This window comes from Equus caballus, chromosome 20 (genome assembly GCF_041296265.1).
Source record: "Equus caballus isolate H_3958 breed thoroughbred chromosome 20, TB-T2T, whole genome shotgun sequence".
NCBI lineage: Eukaryota > Metazoa > Chordata > Mammalia > Perissodactyla > Equidae > Equus > Equus caballus.
Genome location: NC_091703.1, coordinates 57,257,009 through 57,284,782, shown reverse-complemented (window position 1 = coordinate 57,284,782; position 27,774 = coordinate 57,257,009). Strand labels below are relative to the sequence as shown.

The following is a 27,774-nucleotide window of genomic DNA, read 5'->3' as shown; positions in this document are numbered from 1 at the left end:
TATCATAGAAATTGTATTAAGTTGTCTTTGACTTAAAGTGAGTTTTCACAAAGTGTGCCACCGTACTTCACTTAACAAGTCTTTGGGAAACAAGTTCACCCTTCACAGCTGGCTGTTTGATGGTGACTTGCACTTTTCATCTTAGCCACTGGGGGGCGCAGGAAAACTGAACAGGGCCGTCTGGAGAGGCTCCTGTCCAGGTAAAGTGGTCAGACCAGGGCTGGGAGCTCTTCTCAAGCTGTCTGGGGCTGTGTGTGTGTGTGTTTGCTAGGAGAAGGTTTCGGCTCTGAGAAAGGGTACTCAGGCACAGGGAGTTAGATTTTGGCTGGAGACTTACTGTTATTAAACTGTCACTACTGTGAGGCTGGATTATTATTAATCTATATTTCTAGTGTTCACTTACATCAGAGGGAAACTTCCCTGTTAGATAACAAAAATGTTTCCAAACCTTAGGTAGCTGTGTACTTAATCTAAGTACATTCTTGAACAGTAACAAAGGTAGGTGGTGTAGCCCTGGAGTTCCTTGTGAGGTGGGGCCCGTATTTCTTGAGATAAACAGTAGTTTACTAGGCGAATCCTTTACCCCCCACCTTCCCCCCAGTTAATTGGTTATAGAGAAAAGCTAGGACGTGTTGACGTGATCCAGGCCGGGAGAAGAGGCACTTGGACTATTAGGTAAGAGTTGAGGAAGGTGAGGCTTGTCTTTGTGCTCCAGTGACATGCCTGGAACGTGGAAGGAGGAAGTAGAACACGTGGCCGCAGAGGCCACATCCCCAAGAAACGGGGACGGACTGCTTTAAAGCAGTTGTTCTCATAAATTTGTTTACTCACATCCAATACGTTGGGTGTTAAAATAAGTGCTTGTTGAATGAATACAATAAACGAATCGAGAAAAAGATCACTTTCTTTTGTTGTTACCTGAAAATATGTGTAGAGGTAAAAAAAGAGGTGGAGAGAAGTAGTTGTGCGAGTATTTAGCAGTGTTTTGTTCAGCAGGCATTTATTGGGTGACTCGTATATGAAACTGTGATAGATGCTGAGAGACGGGGAATGCAAGGAGTTAGGGCAGGATTCCTGTCTTTGAAGAGGTTTATAATCAAGGGAGGGAGACCGAAGTGCACAAATGGTCCTGAAGGTTGCAGTGCGAACTGTGAGTGGAGGGGACCATGCTCAGGGTTTGCAGATCGCCACTCTCGTGCTGGCGTCCGGAGGAGCTGCCTGGAAAGCGCATTGCTGCTGTGTATGTCTTCACTGGGGCTCAGGCAGGGCAAGCAACTCATGTAGGAGGATCTCGGAAGCCCCTTCTCACTTTCAAGTTGTGTGAGTCTGTTTTAGAATCTCCACGCTGTTGCGTAAGGTGCACACCTGTGCCATGACTAGGCAGAAGACTGGTGAACTAATAGAAATTTCTTTGGGGTGTTAGATGCTTGGCTGTAAGGTGCATTAAAGAAGAGCTAATGAGTGCTGAAAGCAAAAGCTGCATTCAGGTTCATAAGTCAAGTTTCTGTATATGATTATTTGGTAAAAGGTGATTGTGGATGTAAGATCTTATTTCTTGATTTGAAGTGTCAGTGAGTGAAATCTGAGTTGTCAGAAGGAAATTTAAGCAGTTTTGAGAGTTCAGTGTTATTTTTTTTCTTTTTGGTGAGGAAGATTGGCCCTGAATTAATATCTGTTACCAATCTTCTTTTTGCTTGAGGAAGATTGGCCTTGAGCTAACATCTCTGCCAATCTTCCTCTATTTTGTATGTGGGATGCTGCCACAGCATAGCTTGATGAGCAGTGTGTAGGTCTGCTACTGGGATCTGAACCCGTGAATCCTGGGCCACTGAAGCAGAGTGCGCAAACTTAACTACTCCACCACTGGGCTGGCCTCAAGCTTATTTTTTTTCACAGATTTTTAACCTGGGCTTCAGATGCCAGGACCCAACCCCAGGGCTATATGAATCTTTGAGGGTGAAGCCTAGGCAGGCATCTGTGTTTTTTAGAAGTTGCGCAAATGATGTTTTTCGAGCTTTATTGAGATATAATTGACATAAAATTTTGTGTAAGTTTAAGGTCTATAATGTGTTGATTTGATACATTTATATATTGCAAAATGATTGCTACCATAGCGTCGGGTCACATAAGTACCGTTTCTTTTTTTGTGGTGAGAAGGTTTAAGATCAACTCTCTTAGTGACTTTCACGTACATGTACAATACAGAATTATCAACTGTAATCAGCATGCTGTACCTTAGATCCCCAGAACCTACTCATGTCGTAACTGGAAGTTTGTACCCTTTGACCAGTGTTTTCCTGTTTCCCCCACTTCTAGTCCCTGGTAACCACCTCTCTAGTCTTTGTTTTCTATGAATTTGGCTTTTTAGATTCCACATATAAGTGAGATTACACAGTGTTTGTCTTTCTTTGTCCAACTTATTTCACTTAGCATAATTCCCTCAAGGTTCATCCATGTTGTTGCAAATGGCAAAATTTCCTTCTTTCTCGTGGCTGAGTAATATTCCATCATATGTGTATGTGTACCATATATATGTGTGTCTGTCACATTATCCCCCATTGGCAGACACTTGTTTCCAGATCTTGGCTGTTGTGAATAATACTGCAGAGAACGTGGGAGTGCAGATACCTCTTTGAGATCCTGTTTTCATTTCTTTTGGATATATACCCAGAAGTGGGAGTGCTGGATCATATGACAGTTCTATTTTTAATTTTTTGAGGAACCTCCAAACTGTTTTGTATGGTAGCTGCACCAATTTACATTCCCACCAGTAGTGCATGAGGGTTCCCTTTTCTCCACATCCTCACCAACACTTGTTATCTCTTGTCTTTTTGATAGTAGTCATTCCAACGGGTGTGAGGTGATATCTCATTGTGGTTTTGATTTGCAAGCACAGATGATTTTAATGTTCAGCAGGGCTGAGAACTGCTCTGCCATGCTTGTACTATTCGTGTAATTGGATTTGGAAGCATTTGTGGTGTTTGGAAAATTGTAGTTTGGTTAAATTCCTAACTATATGATATGCATTTACCTGAACTAGTAGCAGCCTTAGGTACTAGACTGCCTAGTTTGATCATGGCTCAGCTGCCACTTAGCTGTGTTAGTTATCTATAGCTGCATAACAAGTTGCCTCCAAACTTAGCAGCCTAAAACAATAAACTTTTTTTTTTTTTTAAAGATTTTATTTTTTTCCTTTTTCTCCCCAAAGCCCCCCGGTACATAGTTGTATATTCTTTGTTGTGGGTCCTTCCAGTTGTGGCATGTGGGACGCTGCCCCAGCGTGGCTTGATGAGCAGTGCCATGTCCGCGCCCAGGACTCAAACCAACGAAACACTGGGCCGCCTGCAGCGGAGCGCGCGAACTTAACCACTCGGCCACGGGGCCAGCCCCAACAATAAACTTTTATTAATGCTTTCTGTGGGCCAGGAATTCGGGAATGGATTAAGTGAGTAAATTGAAATTAATATATCACCCAAGGCCAAAGTCATCTGAAGACTTGACTGGGGCTGCAGGATGTTTCCAAGATGGCTTACTCACTGGCCATTGGCAGGAGGCCCCAGGTCCTCGCCATGTGCGCTCTCTGTAGCACTGTTTAAGTGTCTTCAAGACAAGGCTTCCCCGGAGTGAGTGATCCTAGCGAGAGCAAGAAGGAAGCCACGTTGCTTTTTATGAACTAGTCTCAGAAGTCTAACACTGCTATTTCAGTTCTGTTCCGTTCTTCAGAGTCCCCACACTCATGGGGATTGGAATCGACTCTACTTTTCGAAGAGAGAAGTGTCCATTCGTGGACATGTTTTAAAACCACCATACAAGTTGTCTGTACAGCTTATTAAACCCTTTTTAATCTCAGTCCCTTTACACTTAAAAGGGAGATTTAATTATAATACCACTGCCAACAACTGCATGTTGTTATTGAAGGATTTAGTGACTTCATACATGGAAAGTGCTCATTACGGTTTCTGACATATAGTAAGTTTTCGGTAAATGCTAGCTTTTATTACTTTTAATATATATTTAATAGTATTCGTGCTAGTCATTCCTATATTGGAGAATAAGGGAAGTTGAAGGATGTGTTTTTAGCATAATGTGGGTAAGGGTACTATGCACCTTTGACAATGAATGATTAAAACACACCATTTAATATATCAGAAATGCAGTATATTTTATTTAAAATTAGCTTTAGCTTCTCTCAATCCTGCTTTATTCTTTGTATGTACCTCCATCTCCATTTCCCAGTAAATCCCAAATATGACCACTTCTGTAATTGTACTTAATCTTCTTCCTTTTTAGCTCTAATGTGTGTCAGCTCTCAGACAGTTCTGAGCCTTCAATTCAGATCTTTTGGCCAGAATTTGCTTAAGTTAAAAAGCAAGCTGATCAGGCCATGGTTAAAGGCATTTGGTACCAGGATGATTATGAGTAAGAGCAAGTATCACGTTGCCCCCAGCTCTTGCCTATAAGGCAGAAGTGAGATATAATTCCCCAGACTGCCATACTTACTTCCAAGACATCTTCTGATCAATATCTGACAGCTACATTGACCTCCATGTGCAGCTGGACTTCCCATTTAGTACTTAGCCAGGAGAAACCATTAAAAGAGTCTATTGCCATTAAGGACCATGTCAACTTCTTAATTTCTCCCCACCCCAAAGAAAGGTTGCAATTTATGTAAATGGAATATTTCTTTCTTCTTTAATTTTTTTTGCTTCTTCTGTTATGTCCTTTTAGGCAGGAAGAGTGAGTTGCTAATATTATAATGGAGCAAGATCTTACCATGTGGAGAATGTGGATGAAAGGGTGTATGGAGATTCTTTGTACTATTTTTGTGACTTTTTTGTAAGTCTAAAATTATTTCAAAATAAAAAGTTAAAAAAATCAAAATTGCAAATATAGTGTCTATAGGTAGATTTGTAATATACAATGATTGCAAATCTTCATGGGTTAGGATGGATTTTTCTTGAATTTAGGGAATGTTACTGTTTCTTGTGTTTTAAAAATGAGAGTCTGTCACTTTTTCTATATAAGAAACTAAGACAATTGGCTTTTCTATGTGTACTGAACTCATCAATTAAGTCCTTTTTCTGTGGTCTTGTTTGGAAATTTCATCTTTCTGTAGTCAAAAATCTCATTTTAAGCATAAATTGTTCTACATTTTAATTTTGTAAGGAATGCATGTTTATAGAGAAAGAACTATCTGCAGTTCTTTTTTTTTTTTTAAAGATTTTTAAATTTTTTTTCCTTTTTCTCCCCAAAGCCCCCTGGTACATAGTTGTATATTCTTCATTGTGGGTCCTTCTAGTTGTGGCACGTGGTACGCCGCCTCAGCGTGGTTTGATGAGCAGTGCCATGTCTGCCCCCAGGATTTGAACCGACGAAACACTGGGTCGCCTGCAGCGGAGCGTGCGAACTTAACCACTTGGCCACGTGGCTGGCCCCTTCTTTTTTTTTTGATGATAATTTTATTGAGATTCACATAGCATATTACTCACCCATTTAAAGCACACACTTCAGTGGCTTTTAGAATATTCATATAATTGTGCAACCATCACTATAATCAAATTTAGGACATTTTATCACCCCCAAAAGAAACCCTGCACCCTTTAGCAGTCTCCTTATTCTCTCCATCTGCTTTGGCCCCTGACAACCACTAATCTACTTGCTGTATCTATAGATTTGCCTCTTCTAGACATTTCATATAAAATGGAATCCCACCATATGTGGTATTGTATAGTGGGCTTCTGTCTTTATTTTTTATGGAACAGGGCTGGTTGGTCATCAAGACACAACTGTTGACACTGTGGCTTCTAGAAAGGTTGGTCCTTCAATGAAAGACTGTTGCTATAATGGAAAGACTGGGAATCCAGCAAGGTGATTTATAGATAACATGGGAGAGGATGCTCCCTGTGTGTAGGAGAACCATCTTTTGATTTCACTAGGTCGTCTTAGAATAATTACAATTATATGAATCTTTTTTTCTTAGAAAGGTAGTTACAGTTTGTATTATACTGGCGTTTATTTACCTGGTAGATAGATGTCAGATTAATCTCTATCCTAATTCTATTTCCACAGGCTGTGTTTGCATTTGACATGTTTGTGTGGTGCATTTTCATTTGAAGTTTTCACCTTTGAAGGTTCAGAATTAATATTCACTTGATTTTTTCTGAGTAAGGTTCTTTTTGAATCTATTCTGTCATAACTGAAAGGAGTGTCTCAAGGCTGTGGTCCTCAGTCACTTCCTGCCTTATCCTGGGTCCTGAGCCTGGAGGGTGGCTGGGGCTTGCTGGACCCCTGTTGCAGCGTGGCTTCCGGCTTGGTTATTGCCATCTTTTCCTTAACTTTCCCTAAATCCTTCAGTGATTCAAAGCCAGTGATAGTAGCTTTCTGGCTAAGTCCTTTAGATAAATAGCCATAAATTGCATTATTTCTTAAAAATTAAAAAAAAAATCCTTGGTTAAAAACCAAACAATTTGTTAATTTAAGTCATTGTAATACTATTTAAGAAAGAAAACAGAAGAATTTCGAAGTGATGGCACATACCTTTTTGGTATTTTGGGCCTGTTGTCTTCCTAAGAAGAGTCAGTTCTTCCTTTGAGGGACTCCTCGAGTGCAAAATAACAGGTATTAGTTTATCAGTTATCCTCCCCTGTCCTCGTCCTGGCTTATGAAGGGGTCTTGTGGTCTTTCCTTACTTCTCAGCAATCAGTCCGTCAGCAGTGCCCACAGGGCACTCTGCTCCTCCTTTGTCTCTTCATTGATGGCTTATCACGCCATCGGTGGTCTTCCAGCATCCCGGAGGAAAGGAATCTCCCATCATTCTTGGACTCTGAAAGTTGTTTAACTTATCTATTGTAGCTGTCAATCGTCAGCTTTCAAATTATGAAAGCAGCACAGATTTGTTGCAACAAGCAGACCAATACAAAGTCGTTTCCCCTCTCTGCCCATTTTGCCTTTCCCGTGGTAACCAGATTAACAGTTTATTGTATGTTCTTCCTATCTTTTCTCATAAAATATATGAAATGTGTATTTACACTTTTATGTTTTCCATATATATATTTTTTTCTTTTTTGAGAAATAAGATCATATTCTTTCTGCAGAGTATTTGTTTTAACTTACCACTTGTAGGGAAAAGCCAGCACATTATTTCCTAAAAGGCAAAAAATCTTTTAGATTTTTTTTCTCAAGTTTGTTAAATTTTCCTTTAGCAGTTAGCATCTGGTTTACCAGAAAGATTTGCTAAGTACAAACCAAAGAATTTATACCAGAACCAAAAAGCTAAAATAGAAATTTAGATTAGTATATCCAACTGCTTAACTTGCCTGTTCAAAATGGAGCATCTTCTTCCCTTTTAAACTTTTCTCTTGTGTTTTCCCTAACTCAAAACATGGCTCATCAAAATCTCGAAATTTGGGAGTATGAAACTTTCCCCCCGCTTCCCTCCCCTGTTTGTCTGTCAGCCACCAGGTCCTGGAAGAGTCTAGGGAACCAACTCGTTACTTTGAAAACTTGAAATGAAGGGGAAGAATCAAGCATTTACTTCTATGAACTGTGCCTATCCCTTAGGGTAGGCAAATATTTAATGAAAAGAAGATTCTCTTTATAGAAATAGTTTCGCTTTTAAATGAAGAATGAATGATGGAGTTAGAATGTTACTGTTTTACAGCACCCAGTGCAGTGTAGGCAGTGGTCATTAATGACTGGTAACTTAAAAACGGAGACAACCAGATTTTATGAGCTTGAACTTTATTAATCATCTAGATATAACTTCTGATTTACAGGAAATATTACAAACATGCAAATTGGCACCATGGGGATGCAATCACCAAAATTCAAACTGGGAAACCGTAGGACAAATGATCCAGTTACTTCAACAAGTAAATTGCAAAGAAATAGAGAGAGAGAGAGAGAAAGAGGGGTAACCTATAGCTTGAAAGAGACTAAGGAGACGTATCAGTCAGCTACAATGTGTTTAACTCTACTCATGGGTGAGATGATATACTGTCTGAGATTTACTTCAGGATAATTCATGGTGAGAAAGAGTGGGTGGGGATATAGACGGAACAAAGCCATCTGTGAGGTGATAATTGTCGAAGCTATGTGATGGATATATGGCAGGTCATTATATTCTTCTCAATATTTTTGTTGAAATTTTTCTGTAATAAAAAGTTCTTTAAAAACGTCACGTTGAGGGGCCGGCTCGGTGACGCAGCGGTTAAGTGCGCACGTTCTGCTTTGGCAGCCTGGGGTTTGCCGGTTCGGATCCTGGGTGCGGACATGGCACCGCTTGGCAAGCCATGCTGTGGTAGACGTCCCACATATAAAAAAGTAGAGGAAGATGGGCACGGATGTTAGCTCAGGCCAGTCTTGCTCAGCAAAAAGTGGAGGATTGGCAGCAGATGTTAGCTCAGGGCTTATCTTCCTCAAAAAAAAACACAAAAGAAAAGGTCACGTTCAGACCTTTCCCAGGTGGCTAAATGTACAGAGATCCATCTTGCAGGTGAGATCTTCTTTAAATTAGGGAATGGACTTATGTTTCACAACCCCCCAAACACAACTCTTAATCTCAGTTGCTGAATAAATACCGGTGGAATCCTTTGAGAAAGATGAACCCCAAAGCCTGGGGAGGAAAAGCACTGTTAGCATCACCTGACCACCGCCCCATCACTAGTCTGCTCGGTAGAAAGCGCTGGCATGACCCTTCAAGGACCATGCCAGTGAGCAGGTGGAGCAGCATCCTGTTGGTCCTGGCTGTGGCTGACAAAGACAGGACAGAGAATACCACTGTTAGCCTTCTCCTGGGGACACAGTCCGTGTCATCCAGCGGCAGCAACTCATGAGATGGTCTAATTATACTGCCATTCTATCAAAGAGAATCTGTGGTTCTTCTGTTTAAGTAAATCTTGCTTGTATTCTCTGTTTGTTAAAACCCCAGCACAGTTTTATACAACCTTTTGGAAGGGAAGGAGAATATTTTGGGACCTGGAGAGAAAACTGTGGAGAGTTTAGGTGGTATGCACGGACATTTAGGGAGTGAGTTGTCCTTGAATCGAAGAGGATCTGACGTACACTGAGTGTCTGCTCTGTGCCAGCTACTGTGTTTAATCCTCGTGGCGTTTCTCAGCAGTTGGTTCCATTTTATAGACCTATGAACTAAGGCTCAGGGAGGGTAAGTAACTTCCCTCTGGTCACACAGCTGGTAAATTGTGGAACTTGATTTTAATCTGTTTCGAAAACCTTTATTTTTCTGAATTCTACATTCATAGATTTTGATATTGAAGTATTCTCCTCTAGGTACGTATTTCAAGGTAAGATGTGGTTTTGAATGTATTTTGAAGTGATCAGACTTTCACGGTTTTCTGTTAAATTACTATGCTCTCAGAATTTGTTTTCTTTTTTGTTTTGTGGGGACAGGAAGGAGCCAATCATCCTTTTATGTATCTTGCTTTGAGGAGGTAGAAATCCTATTGGTCAATAATTAAAAAACTAAAAGGGTAGTGATGCATCCAGTGTGTACTAAATGATGTATGGAGTTATTCTGTGAAGCTGTTAGTCTCTTTAAGGATTCGCTTTGCTTAGTCATGAAATGATGACAGGAGGGGCCGGTGGAATGAGTGCTTTCCTGGCCTCGCGTGGGGTCTCTGGGGAGAGGCTGTGACACGAGAGGCTTTGGGGCCGTTTGGGCACATTTGCACAGGCATCTGGAACTCTTTGTTTTTTGGGCTGTAATTTCTTGGCTATGTCAGCATCTCTATTGTCTGGGCTCAGACACCCCTTAGTGCAACAAACCAGGAAGGGAAATGGGCAGCGTGTGAGTGACAGTAGGATTCTACTGTATTAGGAATGAATTGGGAATTGAATGGAGAAAATATGCCAACAGCTGATAACATAAAATAAATTATAAATACGGGGTCATTCTAGTCATTATAAAATTAGTTTCTTATGATAGACATTGTTGCTACTTGTGTTTGATGATTTCTTTTTAAATACTGGGGTGTATAAGTATTTTTCAAAAATTTGCTACAGAGACCCACACGCAAGAGTTGCTTAAAAATGATTACTTTTATTTCCGCTTAGGTAGCAGGCCAGAGGTGGGGTGTCCAGGATGGTAGCGGCTCGCTTCATGAGTTGGGCCGGGGCTAGTATGATGCTCAGAGTCACAGACTGTGGTGTTTTAAAACATGTATGCTGTTTCTTTGCTGCTTTTCCAATTGGAAGGTCAAAATCTTTGTCTCCTCCGCTTGAATCTGGTTGGACCCCTGGCTCACTTGTAACCAGTAGAATTTGGGGTTAGTGATGCTACATAACTTCAGAAGTAGGTCAGGAAAGGTGATGCAGCTTCTGCCTTGTTCTCTGGGACACTTGCTTTTGCAACCCTGAATTACCACAAGAAAGTTTGACTACCCTAAGGTCACCATTCTGCCAGGCCACATGTAGAGGCCACCTGTTAGTGATCTGGCCGACTGCCCCAAATGAGGTCCCAGCAAATAGCTAGCATCTACTGCTAGGCATATGAATGAAGATGCCTCCAAATGATTCCAGCCTCCGGCTGCAAGCCATTCCACCTGTTGAGTTGTAGCAGCTGAGGCCCAGACATTGTGGAGCAGAGACAAGATGTCCCCTTGTGCCTGGTTTGAATTTCTGACCTCTGGAATTCATAAACGTAATAAAATGATTGTTCACCCAGCTGCGTTTGGAGTGGTTTGTTACACAGCAGTAGTGACAGGAGCAGGGTTACCCTCACATGGTTCTTAGATCTTTGGCCGCCACATCTGCATTCCGGCCATCTGACTGTGGAAGTACAGCCGTAGACACTGCCTTGCTCTTTCAGGGCACTCCCCTGAAGCAGCACACTCGCTTCTGCTGCCATCTCATTCGCTAGAACTCAGCCAGAACATGGCCACATCTAGCTCAAGGAAGACTGAGAAATGTGTGTTTATTCCTGCTGACCGTGCACCTAGCGGAAAATTAGGGGCATCTCTTTCTTTGAGAGAGAAGGATACATGGATGTGGGAAAAAGTTGTAATTTCTGATATGGTTGTGTTGGCTTGAGTAGACTAAATTCTTTACTTAGTATTTGTAAATGGTATTGATTTTTCTCCTGGGAAATTTTCCATTCCAAAGAGCTCTCAGTAGCAGCTTTGCTGGTTAGGATTAGGATCAGTTTAATATTAATCCTATTTTGCAAATTAAAACAAAACTACTTAAAGAGAATGAAATTTACGTCTCTGTCTCATAACAGAAGTGCAGCCGGAGTCAGTCCAGGGCTAAGCATAATAGGGCCATCTGTCACCGTTTCTCAGGGCTGGCTAAGCACTGGCCATACAAATACTGGTTAAAACCACTGTCATCAGCCACCTGGGCTCCTTTCACCTTGTTCTGGAACAGCCTTGAGGGGCTGCCTTGTGGTCCAACCTGGCTGCCTGAATGTCATCCATCAGGTTAGCCTCCAAGGCAGGGGAAAGGAAGAAAGAGGGAAGCAGAGTTAAGGTTAGCACCGTGGTGTCTTTCACAGAAAATTCCTAGAAGTTGCCACACAACACTTCTGCTTTGGTTTCATTGACCGCGCCTGCTGAGAGTAAGGCTGGGGAAGTGTAGTTTTTATTCTGGGCTACCACGTGACCCCATCAAACTCAGGGATGTTATTACTGAGGAATATGGCGAGGGCCAGCAGCAGGCTCTGTCTGCTACACACTGTCCATCGGAAAAGAGCTATTTGCTTCGCAGAACTTGGGCCCCCTGATATATTGCAACATAGAGAAAGGTTAGAAAATGCACAGGAGGTTTAGGAATGTTTTGATTTACATTTGTGTCCACATAAGACTCAGCCGTTCCTTCCCCGTTTTTATAAGCACGTGGGTTTGTAGGGACATCTGATGTTTTTACTGGCAGACGCCGCACGGCCGTGTACAGACTGTCACTGTTTTAGCCTCAAGCCTCAAAGCCTTTCCTGAAAAAGAACAATCCCGTCTCTAGTATAAACATAATAGGGCCGTCTGTCACCGTTTCTCAGTAGCCCAAAGTTGCATTGTTTGAGGTTCTGCTTTTCTAAAAGTGTACTCTTTTTTGGCTGCCTGGAAGGGTTTTTTTCCCCCCTTGGTTTTAGAATTGAAATAGTCTGAATGAATATTTTAGCCATTTCTGGTGCAAGACTGAACCAGTGGTGAGGCTGACTCCTCCCGTACCACAGACAGTTGCTATAGAGCGTTTGTCTCGTTAATGCCTCTCTTAGGGAAATACTGTGACTCTTTGTTGTGCTACATATAAAGCAGCTTTACTGCCCTGTGTAGTGTGGCTGAAAGATTTAATTCACGATTAAACTTGGAAGTACAAAGAAAATGCTTTTCATTTCCTAGCTGCTCTGGTTGTCTTCATGAGTTCCCCCTTCTGATTAGTAGAGAAAAGGTGCTAACGTTGAATCTGCATTGAAGCTTAGTCTGCTGTGGTTTGAACAGTCTTTTAGTGCTCTCAGTCACCTGGATAAAATTGCTTGGGTCCAGTATGTAGCCGTCCCTCCCTCTTTTTCTCTGGGCATCTTGGAGGAGAGATGTGTTTTCTGCGACCTTGTCTTTCTGGGGAAGCAAGGTGCTTGCACCTTCCAGTGTCTTTCTCCCCTGTTTTAGTACCTCTGCCTCTGGGTGATGCCCCTTCTCTGCGTGATGCCTGGCACCCTGTTGGTCACTGAGCCCAAGTCAGCAACTGGTGAACCTGAGGCCCATCCTTGTGGCTCAGGCCACGTCCATCACTGATTTGACCTCATCTTGGTTCTGGCTGATGCTACAAACCTGTCTGTGGTCTGGCTGGGATGCTCACTTGTTCCTGACCTAGGTGATCTGCTCTGCAGCCCTTGCTTCAGAGCCCCTTCTCCTTGCCAGGTGACTTCCCTGGCCAGTGACCCAGCCAGACTCATAGATACTTCTGTCTAGTCTCTACCAAGTAGAACCAAGGATGGCCTCCTTCCCAGAGTCCTAAATATGGAGTAGGCCAAGAGCCCCCTCTGCCTTCCACATCACCCCTCGCTCACTGAATGTACCTCCTTCTTTCAGGGCCAAGGCCTGGAGGGGAAATTGGTCTGGTTTCTTGACTCCCTCTTTTCTCTACAATATACCTGTTTCAAATCCCACAGACCCCTATATTGTGTGTTCCTTTTGACTAGTCCTTTGGCTCTGCTCTTATAGCTGGAAGGGGGGTCTTTTAAATGCTGGAGGAAAATTCTGTGAGTTTCATGAGGTCCCTGATTAAAAGGAGGCAGAGGCGGGGAAAGGAATAAAGCAGTTTGTAAAATTCTCTCTAGGTCCCAGCATAGCTAGCAAAGTTATATAATGTTGCTGAATAATCCTGTTTTGCAAGTCAGAAGTGATTATCCATGTTTTTGTGGCATTTCTATAATCTTTTTTTTTTTTTGGTCAATGAACATTTATGCCAACAGGCAAAAGAGAACATATGAATAATTTTCAAAATGTTATGTTATTACAGTTGCTTTTAAGGTGTGCAAAAATTTCAGTCTTCTTGAAGCTTTCCATCATCTAAGTCAGTCTCTTTGCTGGTAGCGTTTAGCAAGAAAATGGGATTTTGTGATCCAAACCACTGTGTTCAGGTCCTGCTTACCAGCGAGGTGATGTTGGATAAATTGCTCTCATCTGTTAGTGCCTCAGCTTTCTCTTCTTTAAATGTGAGTAAGTATCTGCCTCACAGAATATCTGTGAGTATGACTTGTAGGATGGTTTTGTGAAGCACTCTGCAAACTCTGGAGTGCAGTGGGATTCTGTTAATACTGGTGTCCTCATCTCATGTTCATCCCCATTTGTGGCCAGTGCTATTGTTCTGTCTACCTGGAGCGCACGGCTCCTCCTCCAGGCCCACGATCTGTTGTGAGTACTCCAGATGACACTGGTCTTGCTTCTCTCAGTTCCCATTCTATGTGTGGTCAGTGGGTTTCCCATTTTATGTCAAAAATCTTATTTTTTGCTTTATTTTCTCTGTTAGATGTGAAATGCTTAGATGGCAGAAGCTGTATTTTATATACCTCTATCGTATCCCACAGTATCCCTGTATCACATGCTCCTTTTAGCTGGTCCTCTCCACTTCTTATATATGCCATGCTTTTTTGGATATTTCTATAGTCCTGGGGACTTTGGAGTTGAAAAAAGTAGGCATTGTTTGGTATTACTATAAGCCAGTGAAGTAGAAGGGATAATCTATTGTATTTATTTTATAATCCTACTTCCTATGTGATCCTTTTCTGATTCTGAAAAGTACCTAACCTCTGAATAACTTGTAAGTAGCTGAAATTATTCAGAACTTATGAAATAGAGAAGATATGTTTTAATTTAAATACTTTATCCATATGTAGTTTTTCTTTTTCTTTTGTTTTTGAGGAAGATTAGCCCTGACCTAACATCTGCTGCCAATCCTCCTCTTTTTTACTGAGGAAGATTGGCCCGGAGCTAACATCTGTGCCTGTCTTCCTTTATTTTGTATGTGGGACAACTGCCACAGCATGGCTGGATAAGTGGTGCATGGGTCCACGCCTGGGATCCGAACCAGCGAGCCCCAGGCCACTGAGATGGAGCACACAAACTTAACTGCTACACCATCAGGCCAGCCCCCAAATGTAGTTTTTTGACTGTTAGAGAATATTTTTAAGTTTTAGAAATTTGTATTGGAACTATGAAGTCATTTCTTTTGTCGCACTCAAATATGGCTCAAAGATTTTTTTACAGTTTGTTTGAATCCACATCGAATACCCGTGACATTTTTATTTTGGCAGCCATGTTTACATAGATAACTCTTGGATCTTCTCAAGGGCTATTATTTCAGTTGCTGTAATTAAACCATCTCAGATTTTGTGTATACTTGGTTAATAAATATTCTAGAAGCTGCCAGGAGAGCGAAACTAGTGATAAAGGAGATGGTCTATATTCAGAGTCATTGAGCACATGTACTCTTAAGGCCCTGTGGTAGATGACGTTAAGTGTGAATTAAGTCTAAAGTAAGTCTGAATCTTTCGGTCAGGAGCACAGAATCTAAAAAGAACCAGTCATGCACTCCCTATCTGTATTTTGCTTACACTTTTTAAAAGACAGCTTCTGCAAATAAACTGTATATTTCTTCTGTGGTACTAGTTAATTTCCTTTAAGAAGTTGTACTTCATCAAAGTTCTTGTGCTTCCACGAGAGGTCACTTGGAGTGGCCTATTTCAGTGTATAATGCTTTAGTTTCTTTCTCATTCCTGTTGCTAAAAGGAGCAGAAAGTCTTCTTTTGTAATTGAAAATGTCATCATCAATAGCATTAAGTGGGTTTCTGAAATGCTTCACGTAAACAAAAAGTTCTCTTGGAAGAAGTGGTGCTGTGTTCTTTGCCCTCGGCTGCATCCTTCCTGTAACTGGGTCATCAGACGGACTTCTGGGGTATCAGTAACCTGTGAGCAAGTCTCTAGTTGAGTGTGTAGCCGAGACGTATCCTGTTCCTCCTCCAAACCTCATTTTGGTAGCTTGTGCTCACTCCTTTCCTATCTTCCTAAAAATCTTCTCCAGAGAAAATGGGTTAACTTAATTCACAAATAGGTGACTCGAGGTCCCGTTGATAAGTCTGCAGTTACTGAAGTTGAGAGAGATGAGCAGAAGCTGTCAAGGATGCTTCTGAAGTTGCCGTTACTTAGATTCCGGGAAAGGTTTGAGATGAGTGTGTTTAAATCCATCAGCAGCATTAAGAACAGCTACCATTTTGTGCTAAGCCTTCTTTTAGCTGCGTAACATTCGTTATTTCTTTTCCGCCTCTCTACAAGTCTTTGAGGTGGCTGCCCTTTTCTCCACTTTACACATGAAAAAAATAAATCTTAGGCAGTTTTACTAACTTGCTCCAGCCCAAGCGTTAGTCTCAGAGCAGGGATTTGAGGCCCGGTCTTTGTGCCTTCAGAGTTGCTGGCTCTAAACTGCCTCACTGAGGGTGTAAGGAAAATGCTTCTGTGCAGCTGCTTGAAAGTTCTGTTCACTGTTCTCTGTTGCCTCCCTGATGGAGGCCCAGCTCCATAGCGTGGCAGGTCTTTACAGGCCTTTTATTCTGGCCTGACCACCCATGATTCTTCTGGATGCATCACATACTTCATCCACACGGCATCGCCTTTAATTCTCCCATGTCTGCCTTCTCCCTTATCTATTTTCTTTGCACACACTATTTGTTCCTACCTGGTACTCTCTACCTTCCCTGCCCGCTACACTAAAAACACACACAAATACAAATCAGAGATGAAACAAAAGGGGTTAAACTCGCCTTATTCATTGGCCAGTTTGCTGTTATATTGGACAGTGCCCAGCATCCATTGGTAGGTGAGTAATAATCAGATTGGGACATCCATACAGTGAAGAACCTCTCAGTAACTGCAGGGAACAAATCACTGATGCATGCAACAGCGTGGATGACTCTAAAAAATATTATGCTGGGTGGAAAAAGCTAGACTCAGATTCTATTTATGTGAAATTTTACAGCAAGCATAGCTAATCTATAGGGATAGAAATCAGATTGCCTATGGCAGGGATGCGGGATGGACTGCACAAAGGCACAAGGGGCATGGAACTGTTTTGTATCTTGGTTTGGGTGATGGGTACGGGATGCAAACAATTGTCAAAACTCTGTGAACTGAACACTTAGGATTTACTTGTGTTATTTTAGTTAAACCTTGATTTAAAAAATAAAAAAATTCAATTGGGCTAAGCTCCTTTTGCACAGTTTTGTCAAAGTACTTATCACAGAGTTTTGCACATTCTGGCTTGCAAGTCTCGTTCCCGCTGGACTGAGGCAGCTGTGTGACTCATTCCATTTTATATTGCTGTGCTGAGCTCTCGCTGGGCACCTAGTGGGTTCTCAAGAGATCCTTGTTGAGTGAATGGAATGCTACCTCCTAGGGGGTGAAAAAAAAGAATGGGTTTGGAAATAGTGGCGGCTCCAGTAAAATGTCTGATACAATCTTTAGGAACATGTAAATGTAAGCTTCATAGGAGATGCTATTGAAGCCATTCTTAATTTAGTTAGTTATAGAGATTTGTATACAAAAAATGGAGACAGTTTGTGTATTTTTAGTGACTTTCTTTGAGTTTTTTAGTACTGGATGTCAGGTGATGTCTGAAGTTTGAACTGGCCTCATTGCTCTACGCATCCCCTCCCTTTTCCTTTTGGGATAGGTTTGGACTCCTCCCTGAGTCACACCTCTGGCTTTTGGGGCCCTGAAAGTACTTTATTATTGAAAGAAATTTTAGTTTGCAGATTTCCTTTCAGTAGCCAAGGGGAGGTTGCCGTATGCTTGGTTGGTTTATAGCTAATGGGCCACATGGTGGTGCCCTGTCCTCTGAGTGGCTTGTCTCTTGTGAAAAATTCTGAGCATTTTAAATGGCCGCCTGAGTCTGATATTGCACTGTCAGCCCCACACGTTCAAGATGACACATAGCAGCCAGGAGGGAAGGTATAAGATATTTAAAAAAGTATTCTACATGTTGAGAGGTTCTCAAAACAAAAATCTCACAAGAATGCCTGCTGTGTAACCCTCCCTTCCTGTAAAAAATGATATACATACTCCCTGAGGAAAAATTGGAAGAAAACGTTGATGTTATAATAGGCATTTTTCATGTCACTGAAACTCTTCAGTATTTAATGAATCATTTTTGTGGCTGTATCATAACTCACTTGATCATTTTTCTATCTTTGGGTGTTTAGATTATTTAACATTTTTCTATTAATTGGTAATCATTAATAATACTTTTATAAATATTCAGTACTTATTATCAGAGAAGAATTGTGTTTAATGTTGAGATGACTATTTTCTTACATAAATCATAGTCTGGCATTGGATTTTCTATAGACTCTATTCCAGAGGCAGTGTAGCATCAGAGTTATGATATGGATTGTGGGGCTGACTGCCTTGGTTTGAATCTCCACTTACCAATTTTCTGACCTTGCATGAATTACGTCACTTCTCAGTGCCTTGGTTTCCTCATCTGTAAGTTAAGAATAATAACAGACCTCCACTGTGACGACATAAAATGCTTATCATGACCTGGTGCACAGTAAGTGCCATATAGATGTCAAACGTTGTACTTGCTATGTCAGAACACATCAATATTATGAACATTTTAAAAGCTTCTTTATCAGTATTACCAGATTCCCAAAAGGTTATTCCAGTGGCGTCTTCCATCAGCACTTTCTCAGGGTGCCTATTTCTACCACATAGAATAAGCTATTAGCAAAATTTCCTTGTATGTGCCTGTTGTTGGCACATCGTCTTTCAATTTCTCTTCTTTATGCTGCTAGCCCTGATTTTCGTTATATAATTTATCTACTCCTTAATCAAAGTGTGGAAACAACAACAAAAATGCATTGACTATTCTTATATATATATTTTCTCCTTTTTTTTTTTTTTAGGGACTAGACTAGAATATGACATTACTTTCTCAAGGAGATAGGTAGAAGGGACTGTGAAACTTGAAAGTTTAAGACCACTGTTCTAAGAGCAGACAATAAACGTGCATGGAGTATTTTAAAAATACCAAGACGATATCTGAGAAGAGTATCCACTTCTTGAAAATTTGCCATTGGTTTTCTAGAAAAAAAGCAAGCGGGCAAAGCAAGAGTTCTCTAGAAAGTTGAGGCGTGGAAATGACCAGCCCAAGATGATCTTCTCCAGTGGGTAACTTAGGGAGAAGCTCCTTTCTCCTCTGACTGCACTCCAAGCTCTTTGATCTCCATCTGTTTTACCTGTTAGGTTCTGGGTAAGCCGTGGTTGGGAGAATGCATCCCTGGATAAAATAAGTTTGAAGATCTTTGCCCCAGAGAGGAAATAACCCTCAGGGAGAGGTCTCCTGGCACCCCAGACACTTACTGGTCTGTGTGCCTTTCCCCTGGCTCATCGGGGCTCATGGGTGCGGTGGGGGAGGGGGTGCGGTGGGGGTGGCAGAGCCCTTATGGGATGAGTTGGGTCACCTGCTGTGTGGCTTCTGAAGCCCAGTGGGGCACGCATGATGATCCTGTAACTGAAGCAGTTGCCCCTCAAGCTGTAAACTATATTTAAATAAAAAATTTTGGGTGGGAGATAATCTCCTTATGAAAGAAGCCTGGGCTGAAATTTTTCCCGGTGATTCAGGGTCGTTGTCTCTGGTGTTCCCCACCCCTCTCTCCCTGCTGCTGACTCACCCCGTGACTGGCCTCCTTGTCTTACAGGAGTGAGAAGTGTTATGTGTATGACTCACCGTGTAATTTCCATGGACTTGAGAAGTGTGGCCTCACAATCTGAAAAAACTCTTTAAATCGTTGATCAGAATAAGAGACCATGGCTGTATGAAAGGAGTTACTGAGAGTTCTAGATGTCGATTGTACCTCAGTTGAAAAAAAAAAAAAGAGAATTCTAGGTCTTTCCTGAAGAATGAAATTTCTTAGATGACTATTAGACCATGTATTAAGGCGTGTTTGATTTTGTTCCTTGCGCCACTGTGACAAATTCCTGGTACCAGTCAATGCTTATCCAGAGAGACTCTGATTATATTCAAGGTAAACAGAACAAGAATGTTCCATTGTGTGGTGACCTACAGAGTCTGGTATCAGAAAGAGACAAGAACTCCCGAGATCATATTTTTGTCCTGGTATTGACTTATTCTATCACCTTGAGCAGAATGAAGAATTTCTCAATACCTTTTTCTAATTTACAATACAGAGGAATTTTATGCAGTTTCTTTCGTGAAGTGATCGTTTCCTCAGTAGCCAAAGACATTTTATCTTGGTTTTTCTTTTTTCTGGTAAGACATGAAAGCACTATTTATCTTCTGTCCCTTGCTAGGTTCCTTGATTTTGGAGAGTATGTGGGTTTGGTTCACCCTGTGTCTGGTTCCTGTGTAACAGGAGGAAAATCTGGGTCACATCTCACCTCTGCTGCTTCCTTGCTTAGAGGAACCTTGGGCTAGATTACATTCTTTGAAATTTATTTATTGATTTTTAGTCAGTAAAATGAGGACTGTGATACATAAATAGAGGCCTGGTAGGATTGCGGTGAGATGATGTGAAATTCTGTAGTGCGTAGCATGGTAGCTATGATGTTTGTTGTGGGTGCTTGATACATATTTGCTAATTGAAGAAGTGAATAGGAAGCCAGTAGAGGGCCAACTGTATCATATTTGTACTCTATCATCTTATTTACTTCTTAGAATAAGACTGTACGGTAGGTATCTAGGAAGGTATCTGAAGATGGTGACCCTCTTTCACAGATGAGGGAACTTGGGTTTCACAGAAGTTGTCATTTTCCCAAGCTGAAATTGCCAGCAGTGTTGATACCAGGATTTGGACTCAGGTTGTGTAGGTCCTTTACCCTGGTACCGACCCCTAAGTCTGTTCTCCATCCCTAACACAGCTCCCTCCCATAGGCTACTGAGTGGAGCTCATAGAGAGTGAACTACGCAGAGGGGAATTCCTTCTGTGTTTTAAGGTCAAACGGCACCTACTTACCCACTGAACTTGTGAGGCGTAGATCATCTAGGTGGGGTATTGGTTGGGACAGGAAACAGCAGAAAGGGAAGAGGAGATCTGATTCTTTCAGAAACCAGCAAGTCATAACATTTCAAATAAGTCTGAGAAACTGTATGTGTTTGCTATAATTTGTTCCTTAAGGAAGATTAGCCCTGAGCTAACATCTACTGCCAATCCTCCTCTTTTTGCTGAGGAAGACTGGCCCTGAGCTAACATCCGTGCCCATCTTCCTCCACTTTATATGTGGGATGCCTACCACAGCTTGGCTTGCCAAGCCGCACCATGTCTGCACCTGGGATCCAAACTGGCGAACCCTGGGCTGCTGAAGCGGAACATGCACACTTAACCACTGCACCACCGGGCCGGCCTTTGTTGTTTATATTTTTATCTGAGCTACTGGAGGTCCTACTTTGATAACTTTTGAGGATATCTTGGATTAATTTAAATTTTAAAGTGAACGGTTCTGTTTTCCTTACATGTAGTAGTTATAACTGTAAAAATTTTCAAAACTAAAGACTTGAAAACCTCAAATGACCTAAGGTTTTCGTAAACACAGTGGATTCATCTTATATTTAAATAACAAGGAAACGATATTTTCTTAATTTGTTTTCAATTTATGTAATGTCTGTGCACTTTGGGATATATTCTTAACCAGATCTCCAAAGCTGGAAAGAAAGGCTAAGATAGGAAACCCTAAAAGAACTCTAATTTCTTTAAGTTAGTGTGACGCAGATAAAGAATTGCAGAAACTTTCTGTCCTTAACGGTGACTCAGGATGGCCTCGGTTAGAGCATATGTAATACTTAAATGTTCTAGCAGTGTAACTGCAATTGGAAGGTTCCTCACGTTCATATGTTTTTAGGATGCTCAGGTAGGAGAGGGTAGATTAAAAGCAGATTCTCGGCATTTTATTTTCCAATTCTGGGCCAGTCGTGAGAACAGAAACCAGTAAATTCCTCTTCAGAGCAGAACCCAGGCCCTCTTTGTTCCCAGCCACCGATAGGATACTGTGATGCGCAGCCTCTGCACGGATGGGAAAGCTCGGGATGTGATAGTTGGGCGTGGGGGGTGGGGGTGGCAGCAGGGGAGGAGGACACAGAAAAGCATTTGTGGGGAGAGATTTATGGCGTCTATTGTTGTACACCATTTATGCCTCAGCTTACTCAGCACATCCTACCCTTGTCCTGTTTCTGGATTTTGACAAATGAGGGCAAAAATCATACTGAGTTTGTTCTGTGGCAGTTAAAGTTCGAACACGGATACCCTCCAAACAGGGTAATTTCTGCATATATTCTCAGTTCTGATTTCCTTTCAGAGACTGTCCACACCCTCATCGTTTTGTTTCCCAGCCCGGGAAACCATCCTTGAAAAGGTGTCACCAGTGGCTTCTCGGCCTCTTCTCCTGACCTGTCACTCCTCCCTTCCCTTCTGCAGCCAGCAGCCCAAGAGCAAACCTGACCCCCCCGAAGGGTTTAGCTCTCTCTTCAGATCTGAGGGGCGGGGGGTACTCTGGCCTGTATCTTAGTCTTATTTCTATGTCTTCTGTAGAGGCTACCAAAGTATTGAATACATAAATGAATAAAAGAATTTGAAACTTTTTTCTCACAGTTATTATTAATAGTCCTACACATACATCTTCCTTGTCAAAGATTCAGGCACTCAATCTAGAAATATGCAGGATGAAAAATGAAATATATCACACAATCCCCTTTCCTTCCAGCTTTCACTCTCTTCTGTTGAATTGCTCTTTCTCAATTTGATGTGCATCCTTTATGTGTATTTATTATTTTGCAGTTTTTCACCTAAATATCTATCTTGGGATCTTTTCCTTCGTACTCTGAGCAGGTTTTCTCTTATTAATATTCTATAGGATGGGTGAAATATAATTCATTCATCTCGTCTCCTACTGACTGGCATTTAAATGGTTTCAAATATTTTGCTACAGTAAACATCCTTATAAGCTACTCATATACATGCAAGTATTTCCTCAGTATTCTCTACAAGTGGAATTGTTGGTTTAGAACATTATATGCATTTTAATTTATAGCGGGTACTGCCAAATTGCCCTCAAAAAAGTTTCTGCTGTTGTACATGTCCACCAATGTTTGGGATTATCTGTTTCTCTGTATTAGTTATTGTCATTTTTATAAATGTATTCCAATATGAAGTCATTTGCATTTCCTAATTAGAAGGGCGGTTGAAAATTTCTCCGTACCTTTATTGGCCATTTGCGTTCCTTCTTCTGTGAATTGTATGCTCACAGTATTTGTAATTGGGAAGCTGCTGATTAATAAGAGTTATTCATCTATTTTGGCTATTCTTGGTGTGTCTTATGTATGTAGCAGATATTTTCTTTCAGTCATTTTTTAATTTTAACTTCATTTATAGTGTCTGCTCTTACATCAGTGGTCTGTGAAATTTGTCAGCCTTTGTATGTTCAGTTTCTTTTGGGTTTTGTAACTTGTTTTGAAACACTCTTCCTACCCAACTATTTTTAAAACAGTTTTCTACTTTTTTTTTTAATGTTTTTTGTTTTTTTGGTGTTTTATTTTGAAGACCAGCCCTGAGCCAACATCCACCACCAAGCCTCCTCTTTTTGCTAAGGAAGATTAGCCCTGAGCTAACATCTGCCACCAATCCTCCTCTTTTTGCTGAGGAAGACTGGCCCTGAGCTAATATCCGTTCCCATCTTCCTCTACTTTATATGTGGCATGCCTACCACAGCATGGCTTGACAAGTGGTGCTTAGGTCTGCACTCGGGATCTGAACCAGCAAACCCTGGGCCACCGAAGTGGAATGTGCAAACTTAACTGCTGTGCCACCGGGCCGGCTCCTATGTTTTCTTCTAATGGTTTTGTTTTTAAAATTTTTTCTTTCTCAGTTCTGATATTGTATAATTTATTGATGTATGGCCAGGTAGTATAAATTTGAAGAATTTGTTATAATAGCTTTATGTTTGAAATGTATGTCAGTTCGATGCTTATCTTGAGATATCTCCTTTTTAAGCTATCTTCCTTTCCTTGGCAGAAGGATTAAGGGTTTTTGAAAATGTGAAGAGCTTCTTTATGAAGATTATAATTTAGATATGCTAATAACTCCTTTTTTAATGTGGTTTTTAGCCATATTTGGAATACATAAACAGCAGCTGTGGATTGATTATGCTCTCTTCAAGAAAGGACTGCTACAGAAATTGATGTCAACTTTATTTAAATGCAAATCCTAACAAATAATAGTTATGAAAAAACAAAAGCTAAGAAAGTCATCAGCATTGGGAATTTAAATTGATAAAGACAGTAATAAGAAAGGGACAACCCTGAAACCTTTTCATCTGTCAATTCTGGTAGAAGAGGAAAAATTCTGTTTAACTCATGAAGAAATTGAACCTTGAAAGTGAAAGAAGGGTGTAAATCTTAACCCAAGTCTTCAGATATTTCTATCATGCAACAGCATGAGAAACTACTGTTGCCAACAGTAATTACAGCAGGGGCAGAACAATACTCACGGAGATCAGCTAGCGGCCCGAAGTATATGGGACTTTGTAGTAGTGACTAAGTTAAGAAATTACTGGGAAATTGGTATGCTTTCACCCATGGAGTCCTAATGTTTTGCAAACTTTTTTTAATGATGAATAATTTAATGACGTGACTTTGGAGGAATTTTTCTAATAAGAATCTTGCTTTTAACAAAATGGGGGCGGTGGGGGGGGTGTGGCTAAGGCTCAGAGGTGTCTCTTCCTCTAAGTCTGTATCCCCACAGAGGCGTGTCACAGAGATCAGAGGGGGAAAGTTGGATTAACTGGAAAATGAACATGAGTTGTGGCTCTATACTCATAGAAATAAACCATAATGATGTTTCTATGGGAATATTTGGTATGATTTTTCAACTAAAATAGGAGCAGGGACTCCCTTCCTCCTACTCATTTCACCTACAGCCTCTAGTCACAAGTGATGGTGGCTGAGGCCACTATGGATGAGGGCAAGGCAGTTGGATGAGGGGCAGAGCCGCTGGGTGATGACTGAGTGAGGGCTGCTAGCTCACAGGTGGCCTGAGGTGGGACTTGGCAGAGAGAGGGGTGATGTCTCCACTCTCTCCCAGCTCCCTGGTCACCAACTATACCTTGTCCATCAGTTTCAGGAGCTGGTCTTTTCACGAATCCCAATATTTCTTCCACCCCAGTATTGCTGCTTCTATAATGACAGAAATTTCATAGCTTTTCCCTTGCTATTTTTACTGTACTGTACTCCAGAGCCATTTCTGGGCTGTGGTGGGGAAACTGACCAGATCCTCATCTTCCCTTCCCCCCATCTTTTTTCCACACAGCTCCAACACTTTATATTTTCTTTCTTTCTTTCTTTTCTTGATAGAGCCTTTTGCAAAGTGTTTCCCAATCGTCTTTTAAAATTCACACCTGATCCTTATTAATAAACACGGACATCTCATCCTTGCCCTAAATCCTGACGTGGCCTTGTAGCAAAGCCCTGTGATTACCTCTCCTCTGCTCTTTACTGATCTGCAGAAGGTGAACTCCATCTTTTGTGTATCCCCAGCACTAAAGATTCGGCCAAGCCTCACTTTTTACTTTTTGCTGTTTGACTTATTTTGTAAAAGTTAGCATTTTGTTTTCCAAGTATGAAGTTATAATATTGAATAGGCTTTTGCAAACTACATCTGCCCCCTCCCCCTGCCCTTAGTAGCTGTGTGATCTCGGGCAAGTTGTTTAACCTCGAGGGCCTCAGTTTCTTTTTCTGTAAATGGGCATAATCTCACAGGGTTGTTGAGAGGATAACACCCAGTATATGTGTGTTCTATGTATGTGGCTGAGAATATACCTGGCACATATTACTATGTGCTCCCAAAGTGTTTGCCGTCGTCATTATAATCTTCTTTCCGTGAAATAGGTAGGCTCCGGCCCTTCCGTAGAGGAGGCAGGAACTCTAAAACAGAGACAACTGGAAAGGGAGGGAAAGGAAGCAAAGGATACTAAGCAGATACTTTAAACATCTCTGCAGAAGTTGATACTATTTTTTTTCTTTTATGGTATATTTAGAATAGAGTTAGAAATCATATATGGATGGTTGAAACCATACTGGCAGTTATTAATCCAGCAGTGTCTTTTCCCTTGGCATGATCGAATTTGCTGGTTCCCTCTTGCTGAAAATAAGTAGTGATCTTTTTTTATGTGTTGTTTTGGAGTTTCTGTTTGTACAGTTTCTCTTCAGGCAGCTCTATGAGTCTGAGGTTTCAGACAAACATGGGAATGTTGAAGATGCCTGCTCCGTGGCTTCTTTAGAACAAGGGTTCTCATTTCTTGACTTTTTTCATTTCTTCCTGCTCAGAAGGGAAGTTCTCATATTGGAGACTCCTTGTTTTTCCTGCATTGTTAGATGAGGGATCCTATTGTTTGATAACATATAAAAGAAGTGGGTTTGGAATCAAATTTAAGATCCCATTTAGGCTGTGGAATCTTAGGCTAGTTTCTTAATCTCTTGAAACCTTGGTTTTTTTCATCTTTAAAAGATGATGATGTACCATCCAACTCAAAGAATAGTTATGAGATTCAAGTGAAAATGTATGTGAAGTGTTTATCAAGAAATACTTGATGGTGGTATTGCCCCTGAAGGATATGTGTCCAGCCTGTAAAGTTGAGCTTTCCACATCACCTTCGTAGCACGCATATCAGGGGTGAGTTAAACAAGTTAGGCTGGGTGTTGTTTTTCATTCCAAGGGAATCCTGCCTGGGCTGTTAGAGGAGAGAATGTGATGAGCTGGTTCAGCAGTGAAATCTCACATCCTATTGGCTTGCCTCATTGCAAAAAAGAGAACCAAAACTCTCTTTTTAAGGGGCTTCGTATGAACAGCTTTAAGATTAAAAGGACACATAAATGATTTAGTTTCGTTTTAATAATAGTTGTATTGTCTCCTACAACCTAGTAGAGGAGGCTGGCTTTGCTAATGTTTGTTTAAAAGGGGGAGTTGACTAGTTTTCAGCTTGGAAGTGGGAGTGTCTAGTCAGTGTTTTCCTTTCTACATGGAAAGTGAACAGGACTCTGTCACATCAGAGTTTGTACGGAAAGACTTTAGGGAACTATCGGACGGCTTTCCTGCAGAATGATGGGGCAGCTCAAGAAAAATGATCAAGACTGGAACGCAAAGCTGGTGGGGCTGATGTGCTGTATGGGTTAGTAGGATTACCCATAACGTCACTTCGATGTTTTCAGACCCGAGAAAGGAAAGGCGACTACCTGTGCTGGTTTGCAGGGCGGGAGTAGAGCAGACTGTGGGGCTCCTTTCTGAAACCTGCATAGGTTTGCATGGCAACGTCTGAGGCTCCCTGGAGGGAGCCTTCCCCCGTGGTGTTGTGCACAGGATACCTGTTGAAATGATCTCAATATTTGTTATGCGTGTGATACTAAATGGGTTTAGCTTTGACTGGATTTTATTGAAAACTAGTCATTGAAGGTTTTAATAGTCAGTGCTCTTTTTTCACACTTAATTGTTTTTCCAAATTCTGTTATTCTTTGCATTCTGTGTCATCATGTGTTTTCAGCCATATTATACTTTATAAGGGGATCAAAAATGTCTATTTCCATTTAAAACTTACTCTATAAATGAAATAATTTTCCAACAGAGGAATGTTATAAAACTTCATTCAGAAAAATAACTGAGTAGTCTGTAAAACCAATAGAATCGGTTAAAGTCTCAGACATGATTTTCCTTTTTTGTTGTCATAGCAACATTGCCCTAAATATAAATCTAAGTGTTAGACATCCCTCACTGAAATGAAATAAAGAACCATTATGAGACTTGTAATTGGAAAATTACATGGTGTAATCTGGAATACTCCCTTTTGAAATAACTGCCTTCTGAAATAATGTGTATGGAAAGTGGTAAATCACGGTCTCCCCAGACTGAAATTATTCCCTGATTGTGAGTTGCTTTCCTGAAGAAAGTGGAGACCCTTAAAGGCCACAGTAACTGTTTTCTCATTATCATAGCCTTGCGGGAGCCTTCGAGTGTTAAAGAACTTCCCTGGTACACCTGATGGGTCTCATCTAGCTTCATGATGCTCTAAAAGTAAAGATTCAGGTTGTTACTGTTAGAAAACAGTATCAGAATTTATGAATTATGTATCTTATTTAGTTAGCTTTATTTTTTATACATTACTCATGTACTTTAGTTGTAGATCATAATCTCCATATATTATCTCAGTATTGCCTGCCAGATATTTACCACCCACCTTACATTTTCAGCCCTGTTTTTGGGCATCTAGCAAC

At 41.1% G+C, this 27,774-nt stretch overlaps 1 protein-coding gene across 39 annotated transcripts in view; it reads left to right on the top strand.

Moving 5' to 3' along the window:
- DST (dystonin) overlaps positions 1–27,774 on the top strand; it is a 440,189-nt gene that overhangs the window by 159,782 nt on the left and 252,633 nt on the right. Inside the window, exon 1 of one of the 39 annotated variants that reach the window (XM_070245726.1) lies at positions 9,097–9,163. The exons of 34 other annotated variants lie outside the window; for them this stretch is intronic. Coding sequence is in view for 2 of the 5 variants with exons in the window: in XM_070245720.1 (XP_070101821.1) it covers positions 26,609–26,678 (70 nt within the window). In the remaining 3 variants the exon portion in view is untranslated. Of the gene's footprint in view, positions 1–9,096; positions 9,164–26,511; positions 26,679–27,774 lie in introns of those variants that run through there. 4 more of the 39 variants (XM_070245725.1, XM_070245720.1, XM_023624285.2 and 1 more) reach the window with 4 other exon arrangements.